Raw genomic sequence first — 14,279 nt, forward strand, 5'->3', positions numbered from 1 at the left:
AAAATTAGCCGGGCGTGGTGGCGGGCGCCTGTAGTCCCAGCTACTCGGGAGGCTGAGGCAGGAGAATGGCGTGAACCTGGGAGGCGGAGCTTGCAGTGAGTCGAGCTTGCGCCACTGCACTCCAGCCTGGGCGACAGAGTAAGACTCCGTCTCAAAAAAAAAAGAAAAAAAACAAAACAAGAATTGGGGTTGTTCAATTTAGCATCTCTGATCTTTTCCATTGATTTTAATGAGATTTCTATTTGTTAAGGTCTTTTTTATTGTGGTAAAATATGTAACATAAAATTTTTTAAATTTGCTATTAAATGGCCAGTTCAGTGGCATCAATTACATTTCCATTGTTGTGCAACCATCACCACTATCTAAAACTTTCATTATCTCAAACTGAACCTCTCTACTCATTCCACAATGACTCCACATTCCCCCTTCCCCCTTCCTGGCCATTGAGAAACTCACCTATTTTCTGTCTCAATGAATTTGCCTATTGTAGATATTTTAATCTAGAGTTGTACAATATATGTCCTTTTGTGTCTTGCCTTGTGTGGTCACTGAAAACTTTGTACCTTAGCTTGTGTTTAGATAGAGATTTCCTTGGAAGCCAAGAGTGTTAGGATGAGGAAGTATGAGAGGAGAAAACTTTTCCTAGTGTTTGCAGATTGGTTTTATGCTAGCATTCTTCTTCAACACTTAGCCATGCTTGTATTGCTTGGGATCAGCCCCAAATACAAGCTTAGGGTCTTCTCTGGTCTTTTCTGAGCAAGAGTCTTATCTTGAGCATGTGTGTGGCTTTCTAAATTCCCCCTAATCTGTGGGTGCTTTTGAATACACTAATTTCCCAAAGAAATACTCTCTCCAGCTACTCCTAGGCTTTAGGCAGCCTCTTGTATGTCTCAACAGTAATCTTTTGCCCTGTGCACCTGCAGGTTGTTGGTCAGCCTTACAAAGTTTCAAGCAACACCCATATCTTTTGTAGCTTGTGTGAGGTTAAACAAAACAGAGCCATGCACTTTACATCAGCCCTTGGCTCCAGACAGGTTAGAATAGACATATACAATAGTTTGCAACTAATCTACTTAGCTCCATGAACGATCACGAGCCAGCGTCTCACACCGAGGATATAGGCTGCTGCTTTTGTGATTGTTGCCAACCTGGGGTAGGGGTGGGCAAGGACAAAGTCACCACGAAGCTTTCCTACTGCTTTTCAGTTGCATTTTTCTTGATTCAATATTTTCTTTATTACTGTAAACCTTTGACTATTTTACAGAATTCTAACAAAATTAGTTCTGACAAGTTTGCCTGTTTTTCAGTGTTTCTGTTAAAGGATGGAAGCTTAGAGCTGTCTATTTTGCATTTTGCTGATGTCACTTCTCATTTTGGCTTATAAGACATTAAAATATTTATGTCAAGGCATATAAGAATTAAGAGATGCTGAACAAAAGTGACTTCTGAATGGATTTATTTCAGAGTAATTTTCCAGAACTTACTGGTTGTTGTTTTCTCCCTATATTAGGCCTTCTCGTATCATGGATGTGTCATTACGTAGCTTCTCCCTTTGTTGTGACTTATTAAGTCAGGTTTGCCAGACAGCAGTGACTTACTGTAAGGATGCTCTAGAAAACCATCTTCATGTTATTGTTGGTACACTTATACCCCTTGTGGATGAGCAGGTGGAGGTTCAGAAACAGGTAATTTTCTGAATCATCTTCAGAATGGTATTTAAAATATATTTATAAAGTATTGTTAGAAGGATTTGAGTGTTTTTTGTTTACTTGGTATAATTGGTGAGTTTACTGAGAATTTTTTTGTAAAATGATTGGAACAATATGCTTAATGAATTAACTTTTGTAATGAATTACAGAGCACTTGGTACTTTTGATCTAATAAATAACCTGATAGTTTCATCTACTATGCTGAAGTATAGAGGTAGTCAAAACTAGAGATAGCAGTTCACAGTTCGAGTTACTACTTATATAAACTGTTTCATTAATATTGGCTTTTTTTTTTAACCTCAGTACCCACCTTGTAGTAGTACCTTATATAGTTACTGAATTATTTGAAAACACGGAAACTAAAAACTGGGTATCTTACACATAATTAGAACATTTAATCTGATCTAGGTTAATAGATTTTATCATTTGTTACAGTAAGTTTTGTTGGCTTACTTTAAAATTATTTCTCTCATAATTTTTTCTTTTTAAATTATATTTAGGTATTGGACTTGTTGAAATACTTAGTGATAGATAACAAGGATAATGAAAACCTCTATCTCACGATTAAGCTTTTAGATCCTTTTCCTGACCATGTTGTTTTTAAGGATTTGCGTATTGCTCAGCAAAAAATCAAATACAGTAGAGGACCCTTTTCACTCTTGGAGGTAATAAAAATTTCATCATCTACTATTTTTTATTAAAGAACATAGACTGTAGTACTTTTTAAAAATCTGTAATGCTCTAGCAGTAAAAAATGGAATCTTTTTTTAAATTGTGATTAAAAATATATACGTAGGCCAGGCACATTGGCTCATGCCTAAGATCTCAGCACTTTTGGGAGGCTGAGGCAGGAGGATTGCCTGAGCCCAGGAGTTCAAGACCAGCCTGGGCAACATGACAAAACCCCGTCTCTACGAAAAATTAGTCGGGCATGGTGGTATGTGCTTGTAGAATCAGCTACTGAGGTAGCTCAGGTGGAAGGATCACCTGAGCCCTGGGGGTCAAGGCTGCAATAAGCCAAGATTGTGCCACTGCACTCCAGCCTGGGTGACAGAGTGAGACCCAGTCTCAAAAAAATACATATATATATCTATGTATATATATTCTTGATTACTGTATATATATTCATAGATATATATACATATATATACATAGAGATATATATACACATAGATATATATGTGTATATATGTATATACACACATACCTGTGTGTGTATGTGTGTATAACATGAGATCTACCTACTTAACAAATAAAAAAATGAATCTTAATGTATCTCTTTGTGTTGAAGTCAAAGTATAAATATCAAAACTTCCTGGTAAAGATCCAAATTTAAGTTTTCAAGGAATGTGACATAAAATAGTTTTGATTTTAACACATAAGATCCTAAGGTCCACTAATAGCTCAAAACTACCATCGGATCTTTTCATTGTCAATTTAATGTTTGTGTAAGAGATAATGTTTAACTTTTGAAAGCATATTTCAAGTTTTAATCTTTATAAACCTCAAAATTATGTTTAGGTATATTCTTCCATACAGATCTTAATTATAATTTTTAAATGATAGTCTGTATTTGACTGTGTAAATATAAAAACATATTTAAATATGTTAAGATGTAGAGTTATACTACTAAAGAGAAATTTAAGCATTTCCCTCCAGTTGAGTATGCTATAACAATCTTGAAATCTGTGTTACCATGAGAGAGTCTATTAGAATTTAAAGGATTAGGCCGGGTGCAGTGGCTCACGCCTGTAATCCCAGCACTTTGGAAGGCTGAGGCGGGCAGATCATGTGAGGTCAGGAGTTCGAGACCAGCCTGGCCAACATGGCAAAACCCCGTCTCTACTAAAAATACAAAATTAGCTAGGCATGGTGGCACATTCCTGTAAATGCCAGCTATTCGGCAGGCTGAGACATTAGAATCACTTGAACCCGGGAGGCGGAGGTAGCAGTGAGCCTCAATAGTGCCACTGCACTCTAGCCTTGATGACAGAGCGAGACTCTGTCTAAAAGAAAGAATTAAAACATTGTAGGGTTTGCAGTGGAAGAAGTCATTTATTTCTTCCTTGTTTAGTAGTAATAGAGACATGAGTCAGTGTCTATAAATGGCACTTAACTAATTTTTTTCTTTTATTAAGTTTTATTTCACAGGCTTAACCAATACATGTTAAAAGCAAGTTACATTTTAATTAATTTTCTCTTTTAGGAAATTAACCATTTTCTCTCAGTAAGTGTTTATGATGCACTTCCATTGACAAGACTTGAAGGACTAAAGGATCTTCGAAGACAACTGGAACTACATAAAGATCAGATGATGGACATTATGAGAGCATCTCAGGGTACTAATTTTAATGACATGGGTTATTTCTACTTGTTTCTTTTTGAAAGAATATTTTGTAAAGTCTTGCTCTTGGTTTCACTGTCAGAGACTTAGTTCAGGCTCTCATCATTTAGTTTAGACCCTCATTTCTCATCTAACTGTAAAAGTTATGGTCTCCTCACCCTGAACTCTTCCTATTTTATTCATCCTCTGCCATAACGATTTCTCTAAACCCAAATATGGTCATGTTTTTCTACTGCCTAAATTTTTTTTTTTAAGAGACAGAATTTTTTTTTTTTTTTTTTTTAAGAGTCTCACTCTGTCACCCATGCTGGAGTGCAGTGGCACCATCGTAACTTACTGTGACGTTGAATTCCTGGGTTCAAGGAATTATCCTGTCTCAGCCTTCCGAATAAGTGGGACTATAGGCACACACCACTACACATAGCTACTTTTTAAAAAATTTTTTTTATTTTTTGTAGGGACAGGGGTCCCACTATGTTGCCTAGGTTGGTCTCGAATTCCTGGCCTCAAGCGACCCTCCTGCCTTAGCTTCACAAAGCATTGGGATTAGAGGCATGAGCCACGGCGTCTAGCCATGCTTAAACATTTTTAACTTCTTCTTTTTTTCTTTTAAGACAGAGTTTCGCTCTTGTTGCCCAGGCTGGAGTGCAGTGGCGCTATCTTGGCTCACTGCAACCTTCACCTCCCAAGCTCAGATTCTCGAGCCTCAGCCTCCCTAGTACCTGGGATTACAGGCACCTGCCACTACGCCTGGCTAATTTTTTGTACTTTTTTTAGTAGAGACAGGGTTTCACCATGTTGGCCAGGCTGTCTCGAACTCCTGAGCTCAGGCGATCCACCTACCTCAGCCTCCCAAAGTGCTGAGATTACAGGCGTGAGCCATTGTGCCCGGCCCATGCTTAAACATTTTAACACCTTCTGACTATGTAAAAGAAAATTTTAATTCCTTAGAGCCAGACATACAAGCTAGTCTTGTCTTCTAGTCCAATTTACCTGAATGAAAGAAATATGTCTCATTTTAATACTTTAGCAATGTGTGTTATGTGTGTGTATATATATGTATGTATGTATTTGTAAGTTTTTCTAGCTTGCTTTTTACTTATGAAACATCTGTTATTTATGTTAATTTGATTTGAAATGTGCACTATTACAGTATTTGGGAAACTTTCTATTTCTTTTTTTTTTCTGAGACAGAGTGTCACTCTGTCACCCAGGCTGGAGTGCAGTGACATGATCTCCGCTCACTGCAACCTCCACCTCCCGGGTTCAGATGATTCTCCTGCCCCAGCCTCCCGAGTAGCAGGGATTACAGTTGTGTGCCACCATGCCCAGCTGATTTTTTATATCTTTAGTAGAGTCGGGGTTTCACATGTTGTCCAGGCTGGTCTCGAACTCCTGACCTCAGGTGATCCGCCCACCTCGGTCTCCCAAAGTTCTGGGATTACAGGCGTGAGCCACCACGCCCGGTCTAATTTTGTATTTCTCTTGTGTTGTTTTTACCCTCAGTACTTTTTAAAATGAATTTTAGTTTTGACTGAGCAGAGTTTCTAGTACTTTTGAGATGTATAAAATGTATGTAAATAGAAACACTGTTATTTCTTGTTCTTGTGTTCTTGAGTATTTTATGGGCTAGATCTACCTTGTGCATTACAGTCACTAGCCATTTGGCTATTTAAGTGAAGTAAAATTAAATGAAATTTGAAGTTCAGTTTTTTCATTGTATTGAACACATATGAAGTTCTCAGTAGTACATTTGGTCAGTAGTGATCATTGGACAGTGTAGATTATAGACATTTCCATCATTGCAGAAAGTTCTGTGGGACAGTGCTGGTCTAAACTCTAAATGTTAGATGTTAAAAAGACAAGCAAGCTCCCAAAGTCCCTTCTAGCTTTAATGTTGAATGATTCTTGTGCTTCTGTTTGTGATTTTGCTAAAGTGTTGACTTATCTGCACAATTTGTTTAAGACATTTTATTTTCTCTGTTGTCAAATATTGCTAATCACTTTCAAAAGAATCTGTGGTATTAAGGAAGTTCAGATTCATTCCCTACGTATTTTTTGAGCTACTCATGACTTAAAACCTTCTTTAAACTTTATAGACATTTTCTAGTCAGATAATTTAATATATATGTTATTGTAAACAAAAGTGTTGTCTTTGTGCTAGTTGAAACTAATTTTTAAAAAACTATTTCTAGATAATCCACAAGATGGGATTATGGTGAAGCTAGTTGTCAATTTGTTGCAGTTATCCAAGATGGCAATAAACCACACTGGTGAAAAAGAAGTTCTAGGTAAACTACAGTCGTGTGCTGCATGACAACATTTTAGTCAACCGTGGATCACATATAGGATTATATGTGATTATAATACTGTATTTTTACTGTATGTTTTCTGTTTAGATATACAAATACTTACAACTGCCTGTAGTATTCAGTATAGTAACATGCTATACAGGTTTGTAGCCTAGATGCAATAAGCTATACCATATAGCCTAGGTGTGTAGTAGGCTATACCATCTAGGTTTGTGTAAGTATATTCTGTGATGGTTGCACAATGACAGAATTGCCCAGTGACACATTTCTCAGAACATATCTGTGTCATTAAGCAAAGCATGATTGTATTGGCTGAATGTGAGTTATGTGGTGGTCATCTTTATTATATGAGTGGTCATCTTTACTATATCTTCAAAATAAGTGAGGGTTTGTCATTTGGGATATTGGGGAAATATGCTAGCTAAGTTACATGCCTATTTAATTAAAGTGTCCCTAAAATGCCCCTTTTTGTACTTTTCTTTCTTAAATATTCATATAAAATGAAAAGTTAATAGATTTACATATGTATATAACTTAATTTGAAAATGCCTTGTAAATATTTAGGAAAGTCAGAAATACCCATTTTTAGAGTTCAGTTGCAAATAAATTGACTGCCAATATATTTTATAAATATAACTGACAGGTACTCAGTGTCTCTTGTTATGTAACAGACGTAAGAATGACGACTTGGAGGGCTAGATTAAACTTAAATAATTAAAAACCATTCAAGTCCTTTCCTATAGCCATTTGACGGGAAACCTAATGTAAGATAAGAAGCCAACATCATGTCTAGTTTAGGTGTTTAGATTTAGTGACCACGGGATGGAGAAATCACCTGATTAAAGTCAGCTTGAAGCTCTCATGATGGTTTTGCTTCAAATTAGAAAAATAGGAGGAATAAGTACTGTTTCACAGATTCTACTATCTTTCTTCAACAGTCTTAACTTCTCGGTAGGAGCCTAATATCTAGAGTACTTCCTTTTTTTTAGATTTTTAAAATTGAGATATATCCTACGTATAGAAAAGTATACAGATCAAAAATATCTAGCTTGAAGAACGTTCGCAGAGTACACTTGTACATGTAGCACCCAGACTAAGAAACAGAATCTTACCAGAACTGTAGAAGTTTTCTTTAACCAACGTATTTACCTCCTTGCCCATAGTGGCACTGCTTTTAGGGACAGACCTGATTTATAACTGAAGCCCTAAGTGGCTTTCCTGTGTGGCATAAAATTAATGTGGTTTGTACTCACAGCTTTCCCCGTAAGATCAGGAATGAGACAAGGCTGTCCACTTTCACTACTGCTGTTCAACATTGTACTGGAAGTTCTAGCCAGAGCAATTAAACCAGAAAAAGAAATTAATAGCATGCCAATTAGAAAGGAAGTAAAACTATCTGTATTTACAGATGATATGGTAGAGAAAATCCCAGAGAATCCACAAGAAAGCTACTGTAGAACTAATAAATGAATTTAGCAAAGTTGCAGGGTACAAGATCAACACATAATTAGTGGTGTTTGTATATACTAGCAGTGGACAATCCAGAAAGAATTAGAAAAGCAATTTCATTTATGATAGCATCTAAAAGAAATAAATACCCAGGAATAAATTTAATCAAAGAGGTGAAAGACTTATATACATTCTGTTTGTTAGAAGTGAATCACTAAGTACAGCCCACACTCAGCGGGAGGGAAATTAGGTTCTACCCTTTGAAAGAAGGACTCTCAAAAAATTTGTGAACTTATTTTAGTAAATACCATCATGATGGAAAGAGCACGAAGAGCCCTCTGGGTTGCTGAAAATGTCCTATCTTCATCTGGTTAGGGAGAACACAGGCAGAAAAAATGTATATTTGTATGTATAAATTTTCATTGAACTGTGTGTTTAAGATTATGGAATTCGTGTGATATCGTAACAAAAATTTTAACATTTTAAGGTTGATTCTCTCTCTCTCTTTTTTTTTTTTCACCCAGGCTAGAGTGCAGTGGTGTAATCTCGACTCACTGCAGCCTCCGCCTCCTGGGTTCAAGTGATTCTCCTGCCTCAGCCTCCTGAGTAGCTGGGATTACAGGCCTGCACCACCATGCCTGGCTAATTTTGTATTTTTAGTAAAGATGGGGCTTTACCATGTTGGCCAGGCTGGTCTCGAACTCCTGACCTCAGGTGATCCACCCGCCTCTATCCCCCAAAGTGCTGGGATTAACAGGTGTGAGCCACCACGCTCAGCCTTAAGGTTAATTCTTGAAGTACAGCAAAACAGCACTGTAGTTTCGAAATTAGATTTCAGTTTTATGTATGATCTCTTACCTATGACTCTACTGAAATAGAATTTCTATATGTAGAGGCTGTTGGAAGCTGCTTGGGAGAAGTGGGTCCTATAGATTTCTCTACCATAGCTATACAACATAGTAAAGATGCATCTTATACCAAGGCCCTTAAGTTATTTGAAGGTAAAGAACTTCAGTGGACCTTCATAATGCTGACCTACCTGAATAACACACTGGTAGAAGATTGGTGAGTATTTATTGATACCTTATATGTAATCCCACTTTTTTTTTTTTTTTTTTTTTTGAGACGGAGTCTCGCTCTGTCGCCCAGGCTGGAGTGCAGTGTGATATTCATGGAGAATGATACTTCACACAAATTGATACTGTCAGTAACTAAAGCTTTGTCCTTTTTTTAATCTCAGTGTCTTTATGAAAATTCCTGTATTTTTATTAATTCACATAATTATTGACCCTACTATGTGCCAGACACTTGATATAATGGTGAACATTCCAGACAAGGTCCCTGTTAAAATTTTGGTGGGACTAGACAAACAATAAATAAGAAAAATGCCAGATGGTTCTACATAGAAAATTAAGATAGGGGAGTATAAAGGGAGATGTTTTAGGCTCTTGTCAATATCAGAGGTGCCATTCTCCTCTAAGTGAGGCCTTATTTTGATCCTTTTAAAATAAGCCATAAAGCAGAGAGGTTGTTTTATAACCCTAGAAGTCTTAAGCTAATCAGACAGGGTTTTCTATTGCTTATTTATTCTCTGTGCAAAACACAATTGCACCGCATATCAAAATTTCAACTGGTTGGTTGAGATTACTTTTGTGTGCATGCTCTTTCTCTCTCTCATTTGTTGATGGATTGATTGGTGTCTGAGTATTCCATCACCACCATATTTGGTGGTAGGCTCAAAGGATTTTTCTCACAACCAGGCACCTTTCTAAGATAAAGACATGTTTTGATTTTTTTTCTGTACTTCCCTTTCTCCTTCTCTTGAGGAATAAATGATTGGCAATAATGTCTAACTGCCCTGTTTCCATTATTGATTTAATGTACCTATATATTTCTTTCTTTTGTTTTTGTTTCATTAAACAAATTTGTATGGTTTCTCTCCGAACATTTTATTATAAAAAGCTTTAAACATATAGCAAAATGGGAATAATTTTATAGTACACACCCATATGCTTATCACATAGTTTCTATATTTTACTGCTATCCTTGCTTAATCACTTCTAGCCATCAGTCTATCCTTGTATTAACATGTATTAATTCATTTCTCTCTTTTTTTCTTTTTTTTTTTTTGAGACAGGGTCTTGCTCTATCACCCAGACTGGAGTGCAGTGGCATGATCATACATCATAGATCATGCTTTACTGTAACCCCAAATTCTTGGGCTCAAGCAATCCTCCTGCCTCAACCTCCTAATATGCAAGGTTTATGTGCTTGAGCCACACCACACCCAGCCAGTTCATCTCATTTTTTAAATGTATTTAAAGGTATATCAAGCACAGTTTTTGAAGAGAGTGCCACAGAAAATTTGCAAGCATTAGATGTTTCATTCGTTTCATAGTAATTCGAAATTGGTTTTTCTGAAACAGATGCACAGAAATATTAGTGTGACTTAAACTTAAGAATACTAGGAAGCAGGTAGAAGTTTTTTGTATTTTTCTTTAACAGGGAAAAACTTTAGATATTCAAGGGACTTTAGCATATGAAGATGTGGACCAAAGGATTCCCAGAATTTTTATTACTTACATGTATTAGAACATATTTTCAAGTATTTCTTTTTGTGAGTCTTTTTAATTCATAGTAGTCACAATTAAACTGTATTGAATGAAGGGAATTGCTGTTGCAATGATTAGTAATTCAAGTTTACTGAATGACTAGTGGAAGTCCTTTGATAATTTTGTTTGATATTGGAGAATTTTGTGAATGTAAAGTTTCCTAATACAAATTTTAAATTTTAGTTTTGAAATTTTTTCAGTGGAGGTTAACATTCATCAAGATTAATAACTGGTGTACTTGATAGACATTTGAATTGTTTGTTTTTTCAGTGTCAAAGTTCGATCAGCAGCTGTTACTTGTTTGAAAAACATTTTAGCCACAAAGACTGGACATAGTTTCTGGGAGATTTATAAGATGACAACAGATCCAATGCTGGCCTATCTACAGCCTTTTAGAACATCGAGAAAAAAGGTCTCTTAAGTAATAAATGTTTATCGAATACCCACCATATCTAAAACAGTTCTGTTTGCTGTGGGTTGTGACTGTTAACTTGCTTGAAATAGTATTGTACTAACAATTAATCTTTCCTATAAGTAATTTAAACCATATTTCATAAATCCAGGGAATTTGCTATTTTTTATTTATCATGGCAGTGTGGAAAAGCTGAGATAGGTAACCTGAGGAAATAGTAGTTGATTTCAGGGGAGGGGAAATTCTTAAAGACAAACCTTACTTTTTTAGAAATAGAAAACCCTACTTTGCTCCCATGAAAGCTGTTAGCTCTGGGTATGATTTATAGTTATTGTGATCCACAAGTGTTTATTTCCATGGCAAGTTAATGTATCACAATCCCCTGGTGAAATACAGGATGACCCATAGATTTCTCCCTTTTTCCATGTTGGTATCATAATAGGGTTCCACTGTAAGTACTCTGTGAGGCATGTTTAAGAACACTTGTTCCTTCCTTAGTCTAAGCATTCCTCTTTACCATCTTCTTTTCATAAAGTGACTGAGAAATACACAGTTTAGTTTTCACCAATTTAATTTCAGGGCAGAAACCCAACATTGAAGCAGTACTTTCAATGCATCACAAATATAATTTTGGTCTTAGTAAAATTACTAGTAATATAAACTGTTAATGAAACTAATAATATAACCTGGAAGGCATTATAATTTTAACATTTTAAAATCTCATTTCATTTTGAAATCAAGTCTATGTGGTAGGTATGGTCTGGTTTTGTTCAAGAGACAGATGAGTCAGAGTTTGTGATTTGTCTAATATGCTGCTAATGAGTGACAGAGCTGAGAGTAGGACCCAGTTTTTCTGGTGCCTAAAGCAGCAGTTTTTACCATGCCACTCTGACTCTCGTATAAACATAAATGTTTTAATTTTAAAAGGTAAACATTGCCTCCAGATTTAGTTTTAACTGTATTTAGCTTTACTCAGAAACAGATTTGTTATACTCATTTTAGGTAGGAAAGGTACAGTGATTTCCAGTTCTCTTATTTACATTTTCTAATCCCTTTCTTTCTAGTTTTTAGAAGTACCCAGATTTGACAAAGAAAACCCTTTTGAAGGCCTGGATGATATAAATCTGTGGATTCCTCTGAGTGAAAATCATGACATTTGGATAAAGACACTGACTTGTGCTTTTTTGGACAGTGGAGGCACAAAATGTGAAATTCTTCAATTATTAAAGCCAATGTGTGAAGTAAGAAGATTAATTAGCCTGATTTAATTCCTTGTTTATGACCTGTTTATCTAAAGAGTTCTGTGATTCTGCACATCATCTTCACATAATATCACCCCCACTCAAACTGTTGTACATTTATTAAAGTGAGCATCCGTATTTAGTCATAACTTTATGCATTAGGTTTCAGCTTCAGGATAGCAACATGCTAGAGGAGTTCTAAGGGGTGCCTTGAATAATTTGTTACTAATACTAATGATAGTTAAAATACTGCTGAGCCTGTTCTAACTTTGTTTACATCTTCTGATAAGAGCACATTTATTTTCCCTGATATGCTTTCTTGAATAAGAAAAAGGAGTAGAGCAGCAATCAGCGTAGCTTTTTTATTTTTGAGGATATAGTATTTATCTTAATAAAGAGTGAAAGTGCATACCAAATGAAACAGAAGGTTTATACTCTTCCATCAAATGTGTAATCTAAAACAGCAAAACCTGATGCTCTAAGATTTCCAGAGTTAATTTATAGCACTGTCAAATGTGATTCAACAGAAATGTGAAAATAAAACATCTGACTAGGTTAAACATCTGCCAATTGCAGATAACTGATAGGGAAGTATTTTCATAATATACTCACATTGAAAGCAATGTAAAAAGCAGTTCTTATTTTCTACAGAAAAAGTAATGACAATGAATAAAACATCACCTTCTCTGCAATACTACACCACACTCATACCAGTTCAGCAGAGTGGTACCCCGAACACACATACAGCTTATTTCTCATTAGTGAACAAAGCTAAGATTTTTATAAAGTTTTAACTTTGAGCCAGAAGATAAAATGTTCCAAATATACGTATGTACACACCCCATTTCTGGTACTTTAAATTCTCTAGCTCTAAAAGTGGTGTTTTGCCTTGTCTTTGGTTTGAAAAAGAAAAAGGGTGCAATTAGTAATCTATAACCTGTCTTATGTGTGTTAAGTCTGATGAATATGATGGATATGGAGTGTAATGATTCATTCATATGTTAAACATGGAGTGCGGTGAATAGCAAAAGTAAAGCTGAATACCATTTTAATGTGCCAGATGTATTAGAGCACTTTTCTGCTCTTTGGAATATACCACAAATAATTACCCAAATTTTATACCCAGAAGTTGGGCTTATTAAAACATAAACATTTTTTAACATGACTGTTGTAGTTCTTCACTGAGGATAGAAAATGCATAAAAATCAGATTTTCAACTTTTGTCTTAAACTTTTGATACCTTTTTCTCTCTTCTATCAAATCAGAAAACTTCTGTTACTAACACTTTTCAACTCTGAAACTGTATTTAAAGTGATGATATAATTTCATTTGTAAGCAATAGTCTATTTCATTATGCTAATGGCCTAGACTGAAAATAAACAGTTACAATGTCACTAACATATACATTTGATATTGATATACTAGCCTAGTGTGGTTTTTTTAAACACCACCTAATACATGTTTTTTGTTTGTTTTTTTTTAGCAGTATGTTGAGTTTATGGCAGATTAATCTATCATCTTTTAGAAATTTAATATGTCAACAGGGCATGAAAATTTTAAGTAAAATATATTAGTTTTACTCATTTTTACTCAAACTATTGGGTGGATTTGTTGGTATATTCTAGGTGAAAACTGACTTTTGTCAGACTGTACTTCCATACTTGATTCATGATATTTTGCTCCAAGATACAAATGAATCATGGAGAAATCTGCTTTCTACACATGTTCAGGGATTTTTCACCAGCTGTCTTCGACACTTCTCACAAACGAGCCGATCCACAACCCCTGCAAACTTGGATTCAGGTATTTTATTAAATTTTTAACATTAATACTGTAAACTTCTCAGTTCTAGAGAAAGATAGATTTAAGGTGGAATCCGGCTAAAAGCACTTTACAGGATTAAATCTGTAACCTCTAAATTTGTTTCTTTATCTGTGGAATGGAGATAAAAGTTGCAATAGTTGCAACAAGTTTTCAATGAAATAATGTGTGTAAAGTGCCTAGGATAATACTTGATGTATAGTATTCCCTCAGTACATTTTGGCTATTGATAATAGGTCAACTAATTGAGCTTTCAATATGTGTCAGGCACTGTGCTTGCACCGGCAATATTAATGTGAAAAAGAAACACCCACATTCTAGTAGTGGAAAAAACAAATAAACACAATCAGATATTTCAGGTACTCTGGTGCAGATATGA

At 35.5% G+C, this 14,279-nt stretch overlaps 1 protein-coding gene across 2 annotated transcripts in view; it reads left to right on the forward strand.

The window, feature by feature from the left end:
- Positions 1–14,279, forward strand: part of ATM (ATM serine/threonine kinase) — a 135,072-nt gene that overhangs the window by 64,129 nt on the left and 56,664 nt on the right. For both annotated transcript variants that reach the window (XM_025357030.1, XM_025357031.1), the window contains 8 exons: positions 1,511–1,685; positions 2,210–2,374; positions 3,916–4,048; positions 6,249–6,344; positions 8,708–8,879; positions 10,697–10,838; positions 11,903–12,079; positions 13,705–13,882. In XM_025357030.1, coding sequence (XP_025212815.1) covers positions 1,511–1,685; positions 2,210–2,374; positions 3,916–4,048; positions 6,249–6,344; positions 8,708–8,879; positions 10,697–10,838; positions 11,903–12,079; positions 13,705–13,882 — 1,238 coding nt within the window. The remainder of the gene's footprint in view (positions 1–1,510; positions 1,686–2,209; positions 2,375–3,915; positions 4,049–6,248; positions 6,345–8,707; positions 8,880–10,696; positions 10,839–11,902; positions 12,080–13,704; positions 13,883–14,279) is intronic.

The sequence above is a fragment of the Theropithecus gelada genome, chromosome 14 (assembly GCF_003255815.1).
Source record: "Theropithecus gelada isolate Dixy chromosome 14, Tgel_1.0, whole genome shotgun sequence".
NCBI classification, from domain to species: domain Eukaryota; kingdom Metazoa; phylum Chordata; class Mammalia; order Primates; family Cercopithecidae; genus Theropithecus; species Theropithecus gelada.